The sequence below is a fragment of the Nelumbo nucifera genome, chromosome 4, assembly GCF_055504915.1.
Source record: "Nelumbo nucifera cultivar China Antique chromosome 4, China Antique-T2T, whole genome shotgun sequence".
Taxonomy (NCBI): Eukaryota; Viridiplantae; Streptophyta; class Magnoliopsida; order Proteales; family Nelumbonaceae; genus Nelumbo; species Nelumbo nucifera.
Window position 1 is genome coordinate 54,618,623 of NC_142652.1, and position 16,029 is coordinate 54,634,651.

The window sequence follows — 16,029 nt, forward strand, 5'->3', positions numbered from 1 at the left end:
CTTATCAAATACAAAAAACCTTTGTTTTGAACGACGAAAGGAACACCCCATAACCGTTTGGGTTGAGTTGTTTTGGTAAAACTAATGGGCTAAACCGTCAAACATGATTACATGAATACCCCCACAACCAACCTTCTTTTTTATATTTTTATTTTTAACATTATATCGGGTCGGGTTCGGGATAAATTGGACCATGCTTTGAGGTGAAGGTGATAATTCTTAAAAAAAATAAATAAATAAAACGGTTCGACCGGCCGGATCAACGACGGGACACCAACAACAGTGTGAAACGGATAGGTTCCTATCCTAAGTCCCAATGCACGGCCGCAAGGGCTGTGAGGACGGTGTCTCTCACAATGACACAATTGGCTTTCAGGCTTTGGCATCACGAATACTTTGTTTGAACCTTTGCTTAAAGCATGCTTCCCCCCTTGGAGAGTGGTGATTTGAATTGAATATTCGTCCATTTAAAATAAAGATCGGATTATACCGATTTCTTCTCTCGATGAAGTGAAAGGAGCAAATTAGGTTATGTTATGATTCATTTAGAGTTCTGCAACAGCAACAACGAACAACCTCTCGAAGGAAGATTCAAGGAAAGCTGAAGTAATTTAATTCTGTTACTCGGCATTCTGCATTTGAAAACTAAACGACATCAGTGTGGGGTGTCTTGCTCTTCTTATTTTTTTTCCACCGTTCATTGCCATCACTGCTGCCATTGCTATTTGCCACCACGGTTGATTCGTTAATTCCCTTAAACCACATTCCTCCCCCTGCCGGACGAAACAGGCCGCTATCTAAAGTTGCAAAGAGTGTGTGAGGTCACTTTGGAGCTGTTGCACTTTGGTTGGGCCCAGTAACTTCTGTAGATTGCAGGAGACACCAGGTGCTTCCCATTTTCATGTCGTTTCTTTACCCTAATTTTATTTGTTCGGTTCAATTATGTTTTCTTTAGTTGTTACTTGTTTTCCCCTTAAATTAAAGAGGATGCGCGGTGATGTTTGCTTCAAATATGTACTGGGCATTGCTAATGTTATTTCCGTTAAAGATTTATATACTTGTTCGTTTAATAATAACGATGTATTTCTACACACGCAGGTTTTTCGATGATTTAATGTGGTTGTCAGAATGGGATAGACAGGAATGAGAATTAGGTTCTTCAATTACTCTACGCCGTAGATTAAATGATTTGTATTGTGATATAGAGCCTCCTCGGGCTTTCATCATTTTCATTTGTCATTTTGTTGTCGAGATAATGTCTCTCTTTAGTCGATTCTTTTATAGAAGACCTCCTGATGGCTTGCTGGAATTTGTGGACAGAGTATATAGTAAGGAGCTTCATCCCTCCTTTTAAAGTATTATCTTCATTATTATATATTGCTTTTTATCTTAATATATGGAGCATAATATCTCAGGTATGGTCAAGTTTACTGATGTTTCTTGCTCACTGGGTTTATGTCTGTTTGCGTGTACGTACAGTTTTTGATTCCTGCTTCTCAACAGAGGCTTTGCCGGATGGAATGTATCAAATTTACTTGCATGAAATTATAACTGAGCTACATGAAGTGTATGCAGAATCTTCATTTCTTGCTTTTAACTTCCGTGAAGGTGAGAAGAGAAGTCAGTTTGCAGAAATTCTGTGTGAGTACGATGTCACTGTCATGGATTATCCACGACAATACGAAGGTTGTCCTCTCCTTCCGTTGTCCTTGATACAGCATTTCTTACGTGTTTGTGAGAGTTGGCTATCTCTAGGGAATCATCAAAATATCATCCTGCTTCACTGTGAAAGAGGGGGTTGGCCACTCTTAGCTTTTCTCCTAGCTAGCTTTTTGATTTTCAGAAAATTCCACAGTGGTGAGCATAAGATTCTTGAAATTGTTCATCGGGAGGCTCCAAAAGGGCTATTACAGCTTTTATCACCTCTAAACCCATTCCCATCTCAGCTACGCTACCTCCATTATGTGGCGAGGAGAAACATATCTCCAGAATGGCCACCAAGTGAGCGGGCTCTTTCTTTAGATTGTCTCATTCTTCGAGCAATTCCAAGTTTCGACTCCGAGAATGGATGCAGGCCAATTATCCGCATTTTTGGTCGAAATCTCCTCAGCAAGGATGGGCTTTCAACCCAAATGCTTTTCTCTATGTCCAAAAAAAATAAATCCCTCCGCCATTACCAACAGGTAGGCAATTTTTCATTTCATTTGAAATATAAGCTGGTGCTTGCATAAAATGGTCTCTTGTTGCAGGTGGACTGTGATGTAATTAAAATTGACATCCAATGTTTGGTTCAAGGAGATGTTGTTTTGGAGTGTCTTCACTTAGACTTGGATCCAGAAAGGGAAGTTATGATGTTCCGAATGATGTTCAATACTGCTTTTATCAGATCCAACATATTGATGCTGAATTGGGAGGACTTGGATATTCTTTGGGACTCCAAGGAGCGATACCCAAAAGGTTTTCAGGCTGAGGTGAATTCTTTGAAGTTTTGTTGGATTATTCAATATTAAAGTAGTTAAATTTTGCCTGCTAGCTGTTCTAATTTTAAGCTTGTAACTTTAGGTTCTCTTTGGTGAAGTTGAGAGTATTTCTCCCCCTAGGGTTCCAACTGTCACTTTAAATGGTGAAGAGAAAGGTGGATTGCCCATTGAAGCGTTTTCTAGGGTTCAAGAACTTTTTAGTGATGTTGAATGGGTTGATAACAGTGATGATGCTGCTTTGTGGTTTCTGAAGCAAATTTCTTCAAATGCTTTGCAAGAGAAAATTGAAGAACTCCTCTTAAGTGATGGGAAGGTCTTGTCAAGAGTTAATAGTGGTGTCAGTTTTGAGACATCATCTACAGAATCTGAAGAAGAAAATGACTCATTGAAGAATGCCAACATGTTGGATTCTATGTATACTCCATTTGCAACAAGCGCTATAGAAGATAATCTTTTAGCTCAAGATATTGAATTAAAAGGTGCTATGCCCCTAGAAGATACTATTTCCCATGTTTCAGCTCCAATGTCTAAAAACGTTGGCGATGCATCATCACATCTTCCTTCAGATCAAAGTACAGAAACTTCATTGCTTCCTTTTCCTCCCCCTCCCCCTCCTCCACCACCACCACCGCCACCACCTCTTGCCTTTTCAACTCCCAATAAAGGAGTTCCACTACCACCTCCTCCATTGCCACCACCTCCTTTTTTTTCAACATCAACCACATGCCCTCCACCACCACCACCACCACTTCCACCTCTACCTTCTCAAGTTGCTTCTGGTAGGGACCAACCACCACCACCACCGCCACCACCGCCACCACCCCCTCTTGTTATCTCTACTAGAAGCCCTCCTCCGCCACCTCCTCTACCTCCGCCCATTACTTCTTCCAAAACCCCTTTACCACCTCCTTTGCCTAATTCCACTAGTTCTGCAGCTCCTCCACCTCCTCCTCCTCCACCGCCACCTATTCATTCTAGAGGCCCACCACCACCACCACCACCACCACCACCACCTATTAGTTCTAGAGGCCCACCACCACCACCACCACCACCACCACCACCTATTAATTCTAGAGGCCAACCACCACCACCACCACCTCCTCCTCCTGCTCCCTCTAGTTCTGGCAATGTTAGACAACCTCCGCCACCACCGCCACCACCACGTCTCTGCCCTTCATCAGGTAATGCCCCCCCACCTCCACCATTGCCTCCTAATGGTTCTATTCATGGGGCTCCCCCTCCTCCTCCCCCACCTCCTTCTGGCCCTTCTCGGCAAGGTCCAATTCCTCCACCACCACCACAAGCCCCAAAGCCTCCTGGTGTTGTTCCTCCTCCACCACCAATTCATGGAAATCCCCCAGGTCCGCCACCACCACCTGGCACAAGGAGTTCTACTGCACCGCCCCCACCACCACCATCTATTGGAAGGGGGAGAACCTCATCAGGACAGGCTGCTTCCAATCAGGGTAGAGGTCGTGGTGGTGCTAGTGCGCCTAAGAAAGCTTCACTAAAGCCATTACATTGGGTGAAGGTGACTCGAGCAGTGCAAGGAAGTTTATGGGCTGATTCTCAGAGACAGGAAAACCAACCAAGGTATTTTCATAAAAAATCATTTACATCTGGAATGAGAAAAGTTTTCATTGAAACATGCTCATTATGAGAATATCTTAGGTTTGGGGCCCTATAACTTTCCAGGTGTCTAGTTGTAAAGGACAAGGACCAGACTATGAATAGCTGCAAATGCAAGACTTGGGGAAAAATTCAGCTTGAATTTGTTTTAATTTTCATTGAGAGAAAAACAGTTGTACTGAACAATTAAAAAAACTGGTTATACTAAGGATGGAGAGGGGGGATTTCTTGGTGCAGTTGTAAAATCTTGGGCTGGTAAGTGTGAGAAGACGGGTTTCTGTCTAAGAGCAGCCACTTTGTGCAAGGAGTGCTGAAGGTTTGTTTTGTATCCAGTGCACCCTTCCCAAGAACTTGGAAGATGTTTGGGAACATTATTGGATAATGATCTTTGGCCCTATTAAAGTTGGAAAAAGCTTTGTAAATAGTACATATAAATAATGGTTAAGAGTTAAAAGGTCACCTGATAGTGGTGATTTTGGCATAGGCAATTCACATGGACATGGTCTTTATCCTTTGGAGATGGATAAGATAAGACCATCTGGTCCTAAACCTGCACATTCACACACTCCTATATCTTTCACTTATATGGTTAATATGAATAGAAAGTTTTCTATTAAAGATTGGTGTTATTAACTTGGATACTTTCTTTGTATAGTTAATTCATCAGTTTATGATGAATTCCTATGAAAATAGAGAGATGTAAGAAGCATGTCTGCTTCTGATTCCATTCTAGATACTTCTTTTATATTGTCCCAGACCATTTTTTCTTGTCCAAATGGGTCATCAGATTCTATGGAATATGTTTTGATCAGATGGTTTTTTGACAGTGGTGTAACTTGGGTCTGGTTGGGTTAAACGTTTGTTAATTTTGAATGGGCCTTAGCTTGATGTAGTTGTAATTCTTCAACATGGGCAACTGGACTTAGGTGATGATGATACTGTGTGCAATGTGTAAGTACTTCATGTTTTTTTTTTCTTCATCAGCTGTGCAAGTCATTCATGCTGTACAGTGGGAAGGCTCCATGTGTAAACAATGTTGCTTTTCCTAATGTTTGTTTATGCTCTGTATCTTCTCTCCTTTTGATATCTTTCAAATGACATTTTTCTGGTTTTTATCAGGGCTCCTGAAATCGATATTTCAGAGCTTGAAACCCTATTTTCAGCAGCTGTTGTTTCTGATGGGAGTGGAACAGGGGGTGGAGTTCGGCGTGGTTCCAACATTAACAAGCCAGAGAAAGTGCAATTGGTAACTGACTTGCTTATTTTCTTTATTTCCAATTTCTATGTAGCCTTACCTTTTTGTTTTAATGAAATTCTCTTTTATGTTTACTACCAAAAAAAAAAAATACTATAATTGGTTTCTTGTAGTCATACTTCTTGGATATGTAACTTTGCCAGTGTGAGCTTGTCTTACACTGCTGGTTCCAAGCCCGGAGAAAGGAGGATTGCATGAAACCAGGTCTTATCAATTCCGATCTGAATCTGTTTCAGATCCTCTAATCAGACCTTAACCCAAACACCAGTGGCATCTGAAAAGAAAAGTTTTCAGACTCAGACGTCTGAAAAGTGTTATCAAACACCATTTGAGAGTATGTCACCTAGAATAAATGCTCTCAATAGGGTCTGGTGTCTGCACTAATATCCTGATTAAAATTGTGTCAGAGTCAATTTTGGTTGTTCTGAACTTCATACATTGTTGTAGTATAATTTTATATGTATTTATATTGGCATGCTACAAAGATTCTCCCAGTCTAGTACCTATTTTTCTCTTTCACAAAATGAAAAAAGAGAAAAAACTATTTGTGCTCATGATATACTTGTGATGTTGAAATGTATTAATTTAACAAATAAATAAGTAGGTTTGTCAAATTACAGCTTAAAGGTATAGCTTTCATATATAATCAGGTCTTATTGGGTCAGGCCTGATAGTCTCAATTACACAGACCTATGAAGTGTGGCCCAGATCTGGTTCTGCATATTTACTTATTGAGTTGGAGCTGGGTTTATTCTGATTCAGCCTGATTCATTGATAGCATTAATTTCATTGGAAGAAACCCATTTTAATTGTTGGGGTTTCCCAACTGTTGTTATAACACTTTGAATAATCTGGTTCTGCACATTTTATTTTATGTTTCAGAATGGACTAAGAAGATATTCTAGAATGCATTTACTGAACCATGATAAAACCTCAAATTTATTTGTGGCTCAACATAATTCTTTTTCTTTTTGTGTTATTTCTTGTCAGATTGAGTTACGGAGAGCAAATAACTGTGAAATAATGCTTACAAAAATAAAAATGCCTCTTCCGGATATGATAGTAAGTTTATCTTTCCTTCATTTCTTTTTTTTTGGATCAATAACAGAAGCATTTCATTAAAAGATAAGAATCAAGTACAAAGTTGGTGGGAGGTTAACTCTCTTAACTCTCCCCCAAAGAAGAAAAAAATTACAATGTAGCCCAAAGCAACTGATTTCTTCCCACCCCTTGTTTGGCAAGTGCATCTGCAGAACAATTAGCACATCTTTTTATCCACTACAATCTCACCTCCATACCCTGAGGCAGCCACTTGAAGTGTCTTCGTTCATTAATGCATGCCCACATGCCATCACCCTCCTTCCCTTATCATCCTATTACCAGTTTGGACTCTCCTTCAATGATCAATTTGTTGACATTTAGTTCCTTAGCCCTTTTTACACCCTGAACCAAAGCCATAATTTCAGCTTGCAATGAATCCCTGACACCAATTGTGCCTGAAAATAGAGCTATGATTGAACCTTCCCCGTCCAATAGCTCCACCAATCCCTGATGGCACAGGGCTACCTTCACTGCTGCCGTCAAAGTTTAACTTGATAAAACCTGCACATCGCGGAGTCCGTAGTGGATGAACAACACTTGTACTTGGAGATGATGCTGCCACTTCTTTCTAGTTGTTCAGCAAAGTCTCTATGTGAATGTCATCAAATATCTCCACTGTTCAATTTTGTAGAACAATGAACTTTTAATGCAATTAGTTGCCTGTGTTTATTTTCTAGGTTTGTTGCATGGATGTGTACATTAGGCATTTAAGAATAGTGGGGTCAAATTAGTTGCTTGCACTTTTTTATTGTTTACCATGAAGCTGAATCATTGGCTTATAATGATGTATGCATGCATGAACTCTTGGGGATGATTCATTTCTTCAGCTTTGTGCATTTAGTGCCGAATGTTGAATTGAACTATATCCAAGCATTCAGTTGTAGTTGTAGTGTTTTAATTTTGCATCACATTGTTCATTGATTGATTTCCTAAGTTTGGAGTACATATTGTAACTTGAAGTCTATTCTGTCACTATTTGTTTACAAGATTATTGGTGAGGTTGTGGGTCCTTTACACATTAATTTGAAGTCTAATGTTTTAAAAGGTGTGAGAGGCATATGCCTGGAGGCGTGCCTCTAGGTGAGGCATTCTCAAAATGTCCTGAGGTGCATGCTGGAGGCATGATTTATGATTCCTCTAAGGTGTATGCATCAGGTGCATGAGGTGTACAACTTGAACGCCTTTTACATGAGGTATATGCCTCATAGGCTTCAAGTACAAGACCTCTAGAGGATTCTGATGTGTAGGAATAGGGTATAGAGGAGGTTTTTGACCAGGACGAGGAGATAGGGTTGGATGAAATGAAACACATACAATTAATTTGGTAACATTCACGAACAGAGAGGTTGAGGTGAGTAAGATGTTGGGATTGTTTTTCGGGGGTGGAGAAGAGGCTGCAAGAAAGGTGTTCAAAGAGTTGGAGAGGGATAAGGAAATGGAGAAGAGGGTCCATAATGGGGTTAGTGTTTTTGCAAGGGAGGAGTCTCAAGGTAGTTTTGGGGTTGCTGAAGGGTGGGTGAGAAAGTTGAAAGAAGGGGAGTTGAGTTTAAGACATTTGAGAAAAATGCAGTTCTAGAGTTGGAAAGGATTAACAAGAGGCCTGAAGAAGTGAAGGGTTGTAAGAAGAGTATTAATTTAGTGAAGTGATTTAAAAGGCATAAAAATCAGCATGCTATTCCTGTTTCGAATGCCTTTTCCAGGTTGGAAGGTAGGGTGTTTGGGATGGAGCCTTCGAAAAAAGTTGAAGAAAGTTAGCGAGTCTCTGACTTTTGCTGTGGAAGAAGCTGGATATTGTAGTTGAGCTTCAGTTGGTGAGTGTTGGTGATCGAAGATTTTGTCAGTGTATGACAGGTTTCTTATTAGTAGGCAGGGATAATTGTTTGCTTTCTTGTGCCACCTGTTGCCCTTCCTTATCTATTATGGTCCTTGTTCAATAGTTCCTTTTTCTGTTGCAAACTCTGGAACAAGAAGCACCCTGTTTATTTTTCTTATTTCCTACTCTTCTTTCTTTACCCACCTCTTTGCCTAATGAACCATTGTTTATGATATTACCACTTTTTAATTTCTTCCTTTCCCCCTTTCTTCCTCAATATTATCATCCAAACAATTGATTAACTTCTTCCCCTTAGTTAATGCCCCCTCTCCTTGCTATACATTCGTAATGTGTCCCAATGTGTTTTTTTTTTCTCTCTCTCCATCAAACTTCCCCCACATACCTTCTGCTTAGAGCCTTCTGAAGCCAGATAACTGTTAAAACAAGGCTGCATACAGCAACCCTGTAACATCTCAACTGTTAAAACAAGCGCATTACTTAAACCATTCATTAACAAATTGTACTTCAAGTCAGATACGATGCTGTGGTCATTTTCCTTCAATTGACCTGTTGAAACTTCGTTGAGTTCTGGAATTTTTGAACTTGCAATCACCATACGATGTGTCTCTCTTTCAATCTTGTTCAGACCTCTGATATCTTGTTTTGTGATCTGTAATCTCTATTAGATGGATAAAAATTGAGTAGTAAAAGAACAAAAGAGGAGAGGATAGAAAACTAGAATAGGAGAGAAAATCAGTTTCTACCTGCATCCTACTTCTAAGTGAAGAGACTGCCCTCTTTTTATGATTTTGGAGTTAAATGACACAACTGCTCTATTGCCTACTACTAGACACTATAAACATAATGCTTCTAACATTCTCAAAAGGCTTATTCTTTAGTCCATGTCAGAAAAGGACCCATACTCCAAAAAACAAAAAACCAAAATACAGGTTGGAAATTGTGTAGAACAACTAACTGTGAATAGGGAACCAGTGAAGAAACTCCTACAGTGGACTGAAGTCTTTTATTGAAAAATAGTCCAAAACTTGTATTTATAATGTACCATAACAACTTCCTCGTCTCACAAGAATACCCAAAATAATAGTTTTGGTTTCCAAATAGGAAATTAACCAAATGGATGTATGTGTATTCCTTCGTTCTTTTGTATACAAGATTTATGTGCATTCCTTTGAATTCAAGGCACTATGAACAACATGCTTTTTATTATTGAAAATATGATAATCCTACCTCCCATAGTATTCCAAGCTTATATTAGAATTCCATTGCTTCCTAGAACCATTCACTTAGACCTTCTAAATCTCATAAAACCTAATTATTCAGAAATTCTAGACTCTTGAAAATGAACATGCCCTTTCATATTTGAACCTTGTATTCTTCATTTAATGGTGTTTTGAAACTAGGTCCTCAAACCTTTCTTTGGTTTCCTCATCCTTCGTCATATTAGTTTCTTTTTAGCATCTTGGTAGTTCTGTATAGGATCATTTTATCCTTGTGGCCTTTTGAATCTCTTCATTGCACCATAAGAGTTTCTAAGAATTTATTGGTACAATTACTTATTGTTTTCTTAAAAATGATGGATATGTTTAGGTTTCTTATTTTGTCTACATTTTGTGGCTTTGAATCTTTTCTTAATGTCATGGATCATCATCATATGCAACTGGGTTTCACATAATATTTTTTGCATATAGGCTATGCATGCATTTTTACATACAAGCAATATATTATTTACCTAGTTTCTCTATTTACTTTATTTACCAAGGTGTAAATCTGGTAGTGGCATTGAGCATTTGATTGCACAAGTTTCTCTATTTACTTTATTTACCAAGGTGTTCACTTGTTTTATTATCATGGGAATTTAAGTTTGTCATAGATATTTTTTTTTTCTTATGGCTTGATGGTTGCATAATTTGCTTTGTTCATGTTTAATCACCAGAATGCAGTTTTGGCTTTGGATTCATCTATTCTAGACATTGATCAGGTTGAGAATCTAATCAAATTTTGTCCTACAAAAGAAGAAATGGAAATGCTGAAGGTATGCTATTTTTGGATTGTTAGTATTTAATGCCTTATTTAGTGTTATTTTAAATTTTTTTCTTGTTGAAATCTGTTTTAGGAATTGCTTAGAAAGGACTTTCTTATCAATGGCTCATTTGTCTTTGTAATTTTATGATTTTGACCTTTTTGCATAACATGAGTATTTTGTAGATTGAGCTATAGAGACAGTGAGATCTAGCCGCAGGGCTATTTTTGTACTTTTACTTTTCTTTGTACTTTCTTTTGTACACTAAGGGCAGATTTGTCCTTTTACCTTTTTATTGCAAATATATCTTTTAGGGTGTCGATTGACACAAGTTGTCACACCCATCAAATCTGTTGTCTCTTTCTTTCTCTCTTTCTAAACTCTCGACTTGACTCTATCATGGTATCAGAGCAGGTCATGACCTGATATTCACATAACACCTCGTTGAACATCTTGGCCACTACTGGTTCAAGAACTCTCTAATAGTATTTGAGAAGTTCTTGAGTGTCTTTTAATCTTCTTCCTAAATTGGCTACAGATCTTTTTCTTGGACTGCTGCACCATCGAATTCACCTTTTTCCTTAGATTTCTTTGTAGAGACATCGAATCAGCCTGAAATTTTAGATCTGATGTCGCCCAAAGCAGATCTATTGAATCTCTTTGGTTTGGTTTGGATCGGTTTTGTTTTTGAGGGTTTTTGATCCACTCTTCAGTTCGACAGAACTATACAATTGCCTTTTTTGGACATCAACTGAAAGGTATTCTCCTTTTCTTTCTCTGGTTCAAATCTTTTTGGTTTTTGGAAGTGTGTATTGTTGCCTTTTGTCTTCCAATGGCATCATAAAGGATGGAAGTTGTTCCTATTAGGTTCAATGGTACGAACTACGCATTATGGAAGTTCAACTTTCAGTTCCATGTCGAAGCAAAGGGTCTTTGAGGATATTTAAATGGATCTGTATCTAAACCTGATGACTCTGACATTAAGGGACTTAATCAGTGACAACGCAAAAATTGCATTGTGGATTCTAGGTTCAGTCGAAACTGATATTGTTATCCCTATGAGAGGGTACATGACAAGTTGACAACCTATTAGATGTATTAATATCTTGAGAAAGTTTATCAACAATCGAACACCTCTAGACAGTATCAGATAGAGGTTGACATCTTCTCATATTATCAGGGAAACAGGAAAGTCTAGGAATATTATGCCGGATTCATCAACCTTTGGACAGAATATGAGTTAGTTCACATGGGAAAGGATCCTTCAGACGTTGCGTGAAGTACATGAAGGAACACGTTGACAGGAGGAAAATTATGCATTTCCTAATGCATCTAAGGCCTGAGTTTGAACTTGTACGATCTAATATCCTTGGAGAGATTTTGGAGCAGAAACCAAATTGACTACACAGACTGCATTGGATGGCAGGAAAGATTCCAACATTGACGCCGTCTTCCTGGAAACTAAACCAAAAGGGAAGAAGGATTTCTCTAAGATATAGTGTTATGAATGTAAGGAGTATGGGCACATTGTCTCCCATTGTAATAATAAGAACACATGCACCTATTGCAAGTAGGTCGGCCACATTATCACTGAATGCCCTACCCGACTTCAGAAAGGTAGTGGATCAAATCAGAAGAAAGGAAACTACAAGGCCTATCAGATTGCTATAGATGGTTTAGATGCCTCCTCTATTACTTCTGTAGTTGGTCAAAGTCAAAACTACACCTCCGACGGCATGTCTGAAGAACGGATTCGACAGCTCATGTCCTCGGTCATCTCTTTAGTCTTCTTTGCTATTGGCCTGTCTGGTAAGTCACCGACCTATTGCCCTTCACCGAACCAGCTCTGGTATATTGACTCAAGAGCCTCTAACCATATGATGGGGGCCACTCTCAATCAGTATCCTAAACCCCATCTTCCCAATAGACATATTATCACTACAAATGGTAAAAAACTGGACATACTTGGCTGTGATGATTTGTATTTATCTACTACTAAATCATCTCCGTTTCATTTATCCAAAACTTTATTTGTATCTAAGCTTACCACCAATTTGATTTATGTTGGCCAACTTGTAGAGGAAGATAACAATGTCAAATTCACTTTTGATGATTGTTTGATACAGGAGCGGCAAATTGGGGAGGTGAAGAGGAAGGGGTGTAGACTATTTGCTTTGGAATTTGAGAATAATAAGACTACTGATTCTACGTCGTATTTGCTTTTTACTACTTCTAGCTCTGGATCTTTTAACTGTAATAATGATTGACATTTATGGCATAAATGCCTTGGCCATCCATTTTCTAAGAAACTTGATCAGTTATTTGCTTCTAGTAGTTTACCTGTTTCTACTGTTTCCTTCAAGAATGTGAATAAAGATTGCATCACTTGTGGTTTATGTAAGAGTCATATTTTACCTTTTCCTTCTCATTCTATGCATGCATCAGTTCCTTTTTATTTAAAACAGTGATGTTTGGTCGTCTCCAGTTGTCTCACGACTGGGATACGTACTTTGTAACCTTTATTGATGACTGCACTCATTTCAGTTGGGCTTATTTTCTTCGAAAGAAATCTGAAGTGTACACTGTATTTAAACACTTCCACACCTATGTTACTAACCAATTTGATGCTTGAATCTATGCGCTATGATTAGATTTAGAGGGAGAGTTTATTGATGGGGATTTCCAAAATTACTTGAAACAACATGGAATTTAACCCCAAAAATCCTATCCAGGCACCCCACAACAAAACGGGGTATCAAAAAGGAAGAATAGGCATATCTTGAGTGTAGTCAGAACTCTTTTATAGGATTCCCATGTACCCTCTTGGTTTTGGGTGGTGGCGGCAAACATTGCTGTGTATCTCATAAATTGTCTTCCATCATCTGTTTTGAATAACTCTTCTCCTTTTCAATCTCTCTTTCACAAACCCCGAGACCTTTCCATGCTCAGGGTTTTTGGTTGTGCTTGTTTTGTCCACCTTCCACCTCATGAATGCACAAAGTTAACCACACAAGCAACTTTGTGTGCCTTTATGGGGTATAGTTCTGATCTTAAAAGGTTCCTTTGCTATGATCCTTCGGTTCGTCGGCTTAGAATTTCTCGTAATGTAGTTTTTCTTGAAAGTGTATCCTTTTTTGAACATATTGTAAAATTCCCAACTCCTATTTCCTTGTTGCACAGTTTTGATTCTACAGGTACCTTAGATATTTCATTTTCACCTCCGCAACAACTTCAAACCTACTTCAAGAAGCAACGACCTTCTTCAGTCTCCATCCCCCCTGCTTTGCCTCTAGTTGCTGATCTAGTCACTCCAGCTGCCTCAATAAGTGTACTTGACCTTCCTCCTGAACCCACTGCTTCCATTTTATGTCGTTCCTCTAGAATTTCTCGCCCACCTAACCGTTATGGTTTTTCACTAGACCATAGCTCCTTTTCCACTGTTGTATCTACCAAAAACATTCCTAGATCTTACCAGTAGGTTGTAGCAGAACCACACTGAAAAGATTCCATGGACTCTGAGATTCAAACCCTTATTGAGAATGACACCTGGGACCTGGTCAAAGCTCCACCTGAGACATCTCTTATAGGAAGTTGATGGATCTACTCTGTGAAACTAAAATCTGATGGAAGCCTAGACAGATACAAAGCTAGGCTGGTTGCACAAGGATACAAACAGGAATATGGGATAGACTATGAGGAGACCTTTGCTCTTGTAGCCAAAATGACCGCTGTACAACTTTTGATGGCTATATTTGCAATCAAATAGTGGACAATACATCAGATGGATGTCAAGAATGCTTTTCTCCATGGGGATTTGAAAGAGACAGTTTATATGATGCTTCCTCCAGGATATTGTACAGACCCGCAGCTTGTTTTTTGTTTGAAGAAGTCACTTTAGGCATGAAACAAGCTCCTAGGCCTGGTTTGAGAAGTTCAGATCTGTCATCACTTATGCTCTCTTTATCCAGAGTCTTGATTATTCTTTATTCATCTTAAGGCGGAAGCAGGGAGTAACGATATTACTCCTTTATGTCGATGATATACTCATTACAGGGGATGACACAGAAGAAATTGCTAGGCTACAACAGTTACTTAGTGAGGCACCCTGTCACACGGATAATTAGATATGTGCGAGGCACCTTGTCACACGGGATAATCTTCTCTTCCTCATCCCCTATTAATCTTATGGCTTATGCAGATGCTGATTGGGTTGGATGCCCTGACACCTGATGGTCCACTATTGGCTGGTGTGTATTCTTAGGCAACTCTCTTATCTCATGGAAGTGCAAGAAACAAGCTACTATGTCCAAATCTTCCATTGAAGCTGAATACAGGGCTATGTCCTCTGTTTGTAGTGAGATCATATGGCTTCGGGCTCTTCTATTTGAAATACTTAATGAGCCATCATCGTCTGTTCCTCTCTATGCAGACAATATCAGTGCAATTAAAATTGCTTCCAACCTCGTCTTCCATGAGCGTACCAAAGACATAGAAGTTGATTGCCACTTCATCCGCAATCTCCTTCTTGAGGGTACTATATCTCTTCCTCATGTCTCCTCTGGGCTCCAACTAGAAGACCTTTTGACTAAAGCAATGACTTGGGTTCGACATCTATTTCTCATGGACAAACTGATGCTTATTCCTAGCCATCGGTTTGAGGGGGAGTGTAGAGACAATGAGATCTAGCCGTAGGGCTATTTTTGTACTTCTACTTTTCTTTGTTGTATACCTATTCTTTGTACTCTCTTTCTTTTGTACACTAAGGGTGTCGACTGACACAAGGTGTCACAACCACCAAATCTGTTCTCTTTCTTTCTCTCTTTCTGAACTCTTGAGTTGACTCTGACATGGGCTTGTATGGCAGCTATTATGGTGGTGGTCTGAGCCAACTTGGTTCTTTTAAGTCACTCCTGTTGATTAGTTTTCGTTGACATGGGCTTTGGCTTGAATTCATCTTTTCTTTTAATTCAATATATTTTATTTTGTGATAAAAGCCAAGAGTGTGCATATAAGCTTCTTGTATATGCAACTTGGTGTGGGTTGAGCCACATGGAAAGCCTAGAAGCTATGTTTGGTGGAAAACACAGAAAGACAGAATATCCTTTAGTGAATCTAGTAAATCAACTTTCCAATGAAACTAGTTAGTAGCTTCTTCAAAGCTTCTCAGTCCACACAACTCAATCAAAACTGAAGCCCTCCCAAATAGGCTCTAATTTTGGGCTGGGTTTGACTGGGCTTCTCCAGAAATTGGTTGGTGAAAATTGGGTTCAACTTGACCCAATTTTGAATTGGTTGGGTTTTGGCAACCCTTCTATATTTTATATGATATTTTATTTTATAGTTTTAATTGCTTTTATGAAGATATTTTATTAGGATGAATGAATGGACAACATTACCAAATAGGGGGTTCTCGAAGGCGGCTCGTAGAATTAGGAATGTAATATGTCATATTAGCTACTATGCAATTGAGAAAAAAGAGATTCCTTCCCCCCAAAGAATTATAATTTCTTTTCCATAATGCCATCTTTTTTGCAAATTTCTCCAGGATCAGGTTCAAAAAATTAATAGATGTTGGGTTCCCACCTAATGGTAAACCTAAGTAGACTAAGGACCAAGGAGATAATTGATGCCCTAATCTATCATCAAAAACTTCTAATTCTCCCTCTTGTAAATTTATCCAAGCAGAAAAGGTTGTCCCCAAGTTTAATCT

At 39.0% G+C, this 16,029-nt stretch overlaps 1 protein-coding gene across 4 annotated transcripts in view; it reads left to right on the top strand.

Annotated features, from left to right (window-relative positions):
• The first annotated feature begins 337 nt into the window (after window positions 1-337).
• Window positions 338-16,029, top strand: part of AFH14 (Formin Homology 14) — a 64,708-nt gene continuing 49,016 nt past the window's right edge. For all 4 annotated transcript variants that reach the window (XR_737380.3, XR_016085519.1, XM_010276595.3 and 1 more), the window contains exons 1-8: window positions 338-886; window positions 1,099-1,328; window positions 1,480-2,183; window positions 2,250-2,471; window positions 2,563-4,073; window positions 5,229-5,355; window positions 6,355-6,426; window positions 10,233-10,331. Coding sequence is in view for 2 of the 4 variants with exons in the window: in XM_010276595.3 (XP_010274897.2) it covers window positions 1,256-1,328; window positions 1,480-2,183; window positions 2,250-2,471; window positions 2,563-4,073; window positions 5,229-5,355; window positions 6,355-6,426; window positions 10,233-10,331 (2,808 nt within the window). In the remaining 2 variants the exon portion in view is untranslated. The remainder of the gene's footprint in view (window positions 887-1,098; window positions 1,329-1,479; window positions 2,184-2,249; window positions 2,472-2,562; window positions 4,074-5,228; window positions 5,356-6,354; window positions 6,427-10,232; window positions 10,332-16,029) is intronic.